Raw genomic sequence first — 6,452 nt, forward strand, 5'->3', positions numbered from 1 at the left:
AGCACACATGCAGATGATCCCATTATCAGAGTTGATTGCTCTTCGAAGTTTGAATGTAAGATTACATCTAGATACGAGTGAAGGGTTAATAGCGACTCTTGAAATCCGACCAGTGTTGAGACAACGAATTCAAGATGCTCAAATGAAAGATGAAAAGTTTGTAGAGTTTATTAATGATGTACGAAAAGGTAAAGACACACCGTTCATTCTACAAGATGATACATTGATGTTTGGCACTAGATAGTGTGTACCAGATGTTGATAATCTTCGGAGAGAGATTCTAGATGACGCACATAATGCTCCTTATGCATTACACCTATGACCAACAAAAATGTATCATACTATGAGACAACATTATTGGTGGCCAAAGATGAAGAAAGAAATGGCAGAATTTGTTTCAAAGTGTTTGACGCGTCAACAGGTAAAAGTAGAACATCAAGCACCTGCCGATTTATTGAAACCTTTATCTATTCCAGTTTGGAAATGGATTTTGTAACGGGTTTACCGAGGACACAGAAAGGCAATGATGCTAGTTGGATTATTGTAGACAGATTAACTAAATCAGCACATTTTTTGCCTATACGATGGGGTTGTTCGTTAGACCAGTTGGCTGAAATGTACGTGAGGGAAGTAGTACGCTTGCAGGGTATTCCGATATCCATTGTATCAGACAGAGATCCGTGATTCACATCCCGATTTTGAGAAAGTTTTCAGACAGCCATGGGAACCCGACTACATTTTAGTACTGCTTTTCATCCCCAGACAGATGGTCAATCAGAAAGAACTATTCAGGCGTTAGAAGAAATGCATCGTGCTTGTGTTATAGATTTTCAGGGTTCATGGGATAAGAATATTCCGCTGATAGAGTTTGCGTATAATAATCAATTTCATAGCAGTATTGGAATGGCACCATATGAAGCATTATATGGCAGGAAATGTAGAAGTCCAGTGTATTGGGACAAGGAAGGTTTGGAGATTCTAGAAGGACCAGAAATTATTCAAGAAACTATTTCCAAGATTGACGTCATTAAAAGTAGGTTGAAGGCAACACAAGACAGAAAAAAGAGTTATTATGATCAGCATCGGAAAGAGATGTAATATGAGGTTGGAGATAAAGTTTTCTTGGGAGTCTCACCTTGGAAAGGAGTAATGCGATTTGGACATAAAAGTAAGCTGAGTCCTCGTTATATTGGGCCATATGATATTGTCGAAAGAGTTGGACCGTTAGCGTACATGTTAGCATTACCTCCATAATTAGAGCAGATTCATAATGTTTTTCACGTCAGCATGCTTCGACGTTATCGGTCTGATCCGTCACATGTTCTAAGAGATCCTGATATGCAGATTTCTGAGAATCTGAGTTACATAGAGAAACTAGTTAATATTATAGACCGACAGGTTAAACAATTGCGAAGAAAAGAGATCCCAATAGTTAAAGTTAGTTGGCGGAATCACAGGGTCGAAGAGGCTACTTGGGAAACTGAAGAAAAAATGAGAAATAACTATCCACATTTGTTTACGGGTTAGTGATTTTATTGGTGCATTAACTCATGGGGAAAGCGAATTTTGCGGACAATATTATTAAAGAGGGGAAGAATTGTGACATCCATAACCCGAAATATACATTTTTTTTACCTATTCCATATTTTTATTTTCATTTGCATAACATGATATTATACTATATTTTATAATAAGAAAAAAAATAGTTGTGTAATATACATATGTACGGAAAATATGTAGAGTCAATTAGCGTTCATTAAATACATACCTTTATACCATATATTTTAATAACTTGATATTATTGTGATGTTCTAGACAATTGTTTCTTTATAAATTCAAAGTTAGTATTATGGTAAGTTATTTGTTACTACGTACGTGTAACATATATTGGTATTATTAATTGATAAATATACTTAGACTATTTACCTCTATATAATTGTTGTTATGGGTTAGAGTGAAATTATTTACTCATATTTATCCTAACAGTTTGTAAAGAAATACTAGTAAAATTCTTATGAAGGCGCGTGTGATGAGTATAGGCAAAGTTCTTTTTTTAGCTTAGTCATAGACTAAGTCGGTAAGAAGAGCAAATTGCGACATATATGTAAATTTGTATTAGAATGGCGGCGAAACAAAAGTGCCTAGAGAAAAAAAAGAGGGGAGAACGAGAGCTATACAAATGGAATGAAGTAATTTTTCTAAATTTTGTTTTGTAATCTATCAAATAGGCACACACACAAGTCACGAGTACATATGTATATAGTTTTCCGAATTGAATTTTTTTTTCATATGATAATTTTTAGGATGCGGAGGGTAGATCAATAGATGGAATCAGGAGCTCAGTTAGATAACCTATCGTGATAAGGTGTGTATAAATCACACTTTTAGTTTTACATGTGTTATGTGGTTAATTGTTATATGTTGAATTGGAGTGAATTATTGGATTATATGGTGTGAAATTGATATGATTATGAATTATTTGATTTTGATGGTCGAATATGATATGAATATTTGATTGGTGAAATGGACATATTTGTTTAGATATATTGGATAATTTGATGGAATATGATATGGATATGTTATTGGTGCAAAGGATATGTTTATGATACTGATTATGTGAATCATTGGATTAAAGTGAATCTGTGACGGTTTTGCCCTGGATCTGAAATCACAGTGGATATATTGGGACCTTCGGGTCGATCATATTGGGACCTGGGTCGATCATATTGGGGCCTTCGGGTCAAATCATATTGGAACCTTTGGGTCAAATATATTAGGACATTCAGGTTAAATCACAGTGGGACCTTCAGGTCATATCATAATGGGACCTACGGGTCAATCATATTGGAAATCCCGGGAAGATACCAGGCTTGTCTGTTACAGAATAATAAACTGAATAGAGTGGAATATGCATATGAATATGAAATGGTTTGTTTTTAAATTATGTTATATATTGTTTCTGATTATATGTATTGATAAAAGAATATGCTTGATGTTTGTATCATGTGAGATTAAAGGTGGAAATTTATATATACTGAGTTGTGGCTCATATAAACCACTAAATTTTTCAGGAATAAGATAGTAGTCAAGTTTTGACTGACGTGGGTCATAGGAACTCCACGTGTTATCAGGTTCGGTGGCTGACGCATATTGGCAACCTTCTCATCCTCATCATTTTGCATGTAGATAAATGTATAGTATATAGAGAGGTGAGAAGGTTCCACTACTTTACCGGATATTTTGAAATATGTATCGAATAAGTGTTGAAATTTAAAATTATATAATACGGGTGTTCTATGAATTAGACACGTGTATTGATTGCTTTTATGACAAGGGATTTATTTATTATAGGAGTATACGTCAGAGGGGTTGAGGTGTGACAGTTTAGGTGGTACCAGAGCAGGGATATGGATCCCGCTGGGACATTGCATCCATGCATTGCATATGATACGTATTGGTTGTAAGTTGTATTTGCATTTGAATTATAAGGAACATGGATATTCCTGAACATATGTCATCGAGGAGAGAAGGCTCAGGCGCCCTGCATAATTCATTAACTGCAGAAGCATCTCATACACATGTTGCATCATCTGGGGGTAGCCAGCCAATACATAGGCGGGTTGAACAAGAAGTACAGGGGCTAGAAATGAGACCAAGGGGTAGAAATTTTAAAGAACTACGAAAGATGGGAGCCGTTGACTTTGTTTGGACTATTGATCCTGCCGAGGCTGAGATATGGTTGAAGAGGACAAAGCGTGTGTTTAATCAGATGGGTTGTATTGCAGAAGAACGTTTTGATTACACAGTGTCTCTTCTTCAGGACAATGCTTACTATTGGTGGGAGACTGTCCCACGAGCTATGATACATCCTCCAGTACTCAGTTGGGATGACTTCTTGAGAGAGTTCGGTGATAAGTATATGCCACCAGTGTATCATGATGAGAAACAAAGAGAGTTTTTGTCCCTTAAACAAGGATCTATGTCAGTTGCAGATTATGAAGTGAAGTTTACTCAGCTTTCTCGTTATGCATCGGCATTGCTACCTACAAAACAAGATAAGTGCAGACGTTTTGAAGAATGGTAGATATACGAGATAAGAAGCAAAATCACACCTTCAGACTTTCGTACTTATAATGATCTACGTGCAGCGGCTATACGAGCAGAGAGACTAGTGAAAGAAAGACATGTGTATATTCAAAGACAAAAGAGGGGACCACCGGAGTATAAGGGTGAATCAAGCTCGAGCATTTCAAAAAGGCATAGTTCTTTTTCTTCGGCATCGAGTTTCAGTAGAGGGGGTCCATTAGGTCAAAGAGGCGGACGTGCACCACCTTTTAGTTATGAGTGGGGACGAGGATCTGGTATGACATCACGTGCACGACCTTTATGCGTGCACTGTGGACGACCACACACAGGGGAATGTCGAACAGTTACAGGAGGTTGTTTTCACTGTGGACAGCAAGGACACAATTATAGGGAATGCACACTTCAGTCTAACATGATATCAAGTGGAAGAGCAATAACGGAACCAATAGTACAGAATGTGCGACCCACAGCATCGAGTGCAAGTATTAATCGAGGTCGTGGAAGAGGACAAACTATTAGTGCACCTATGGGTCGAGGGCGAGGACAGTCAGAGGCACATGGATCTACACCCCGGGGACATGCTCGTGTGTTTGCTATGACACAGGAGGAGGCATCTAGAGCACCAGAGGTCATTACTGGTACACTTTATTTAGTTGATGCTATGATATATATACATTGATAGATCCAGGATCTACTCATTCATTTATATCACCTGTCATCACATCACATATGCATAAAGAACCTGGACCTCTAGATCATAGACTAGGTGTACACACACCCTTGGGTGAAGTTATTTCAGTATATACAGTATATCGAGATTGTGCGGTGAGAATCAATTCAGTAGAACTATTGGCAGATTTGATTCCCTTGTTCATACATGAGTTTTATATTATCTTGGGTATGGATTGGTTGTCACGTCACCGGGCTAAGATAGATTGTTGTGCTAAAGAAGTGGTAATAGAGTCATCAGGACGAGATCGAGTGATATTCTACGGCAATCGACAGATTGTTCCCTCTGTCTTATATCTGCTACAACGGCTTTTCAACTGATTCAAAGTGGATGTAAAGCATATCTTGCCCATGTTGTAGATTGTGCTACGGTTAATGGTCAAGTTAAAGACATTTCTCTTGTTAAAGAATTTCCTGACGTTTTTCCTGAAGATTTACCTAGATTGCCACCTGATCGAGAAACAGAGTTCACTATTGAGTTGTTACCAGGTACTGCACCTATTTCAATTCCTCCTTATCGAATATCGGCGATGGAGTTACAGGAGTTGAAGAAACAGTTACAAGAGTTGTTGGATGAGGGATTTATACGGCCCACTGTTTCACCTTGGGGAGCGCCAGTGTTGTTTGTGAAAAAGAAAGATGGTACATTGGGACTTTGTATAGACTATCGAAAACTGAATCAAGCGACGGTGAATAAAAAATATCCTTTGCCGAGAATAGCAGATTTGGTTGATCAATTTCAGGGTGCACAAGTGTTTTCAAAAATAGATCTCCGATCAGGGTACCATTAGTTGAAGATTATTAATGATGATATTCTGAAAATAGCCTTTCGAACTCGATACGACCATTATGAGTTTTTGGTTATGCCTTTCGGACTGACGAATGCAACTGCAGCTTTTATGGCACTGATGAATAAAGTATTTCAACCATTTCTGGATCAGTTTGTGATTGTTTTTATCGACGACATATTGGTCTACTCGCGAAGTACAGGGGATCATGTTAATCACTTGCAGTCAGTATTACAAGTTCTACGAGATAAACAACTTTATGCAAAGTTGAGTAAATGTGAGTTTTGGTTAGAACATGTGGTATTTTTGGGACACGTGGTGTCAGGTCGAGGAATAGAAGTGGATCCACAGAAAATCGAAGCAATTGTCAACTGGAAAGTGCCAACTACAGACACAGAGGTTCGAAGCTTCCTGGGTATGGCTGGATACTATAGAGGTTTTGTGGAAGGATTCTCAATTATTGCGGGATCAATGATAAAATTGTTACGGAAGAATGCCCCTTTCCTATGGAGTGAAGAATGTCAGAAGAATTTTGATGAGTTGAAGCATCGATTGATTACAACACCCATATTGACTATTCAGAAGAAATTTAATTCTAATTCCTTCTTAATTTTATTATGAAGAGAATGAGACATATTTATAAGCCCTAGAGCGGTTCGACTCCTGGTAGAATTCGGGAAAAAACCGTCAAGAAAACCCGAAGGAGTTAGAATAGGGCTTTAATTCTAAAGGAAACAAGAATAAACTTAACAAAAATACTAATGAATATCTAACTAAATCTACTTGCCATATCTTGGATTCGCGGTCCGCTTCTTCTGCGATCGTCTAAGGTTCGTCGGCTGCCGAAGC

The 6,452-nt window shown here is 37.8% G+C and overlaps 1 protein-coding gene across 1 annotated transcript; it reads left to right on the plus strand.

Moving 5' to 3' along the window:
- The first annotated feature begins 3,493 nt into the window (after positions 1–3,493).
- On the plus strand, positions 3,494–4,084 carry LOC121771256. The gene has a single exon (XM_042168069.1). It carries the CDS (start codon positions 3,494–3,496, stop codon positions 4,082–4,084), a length of 591 nt encoding a protein of 196 aa, XP_042024003.1.
- The last annotated feature ends 2,368 nt before the right edge of the window (positions 4,085–6,452 follow it).

This window comes from Salvia splendens, chromosome 1 (genome assembly GCF_004379255.2).
Source record: "Salvia splendens isolate huo1 chromosome 1, SspV2, whole genome shotgun sequence".
In the NCBI taxonomy this organism is placed as follows: Eukaryota; Viridiplantae; Streptophyta; class Magnoliopsida; order Lamiales; family Lamiaceae; genus Salvia; species Salvia splendens.

Coding starts and splice junctions, on each gene's coding strand:
- LOC121771256 (XM_042168069.1), top strand. CDS start 3,494: ATGGATATTCCTGAACATATGTCATCGAGGAGAGAAGGCTCAGGCGCC.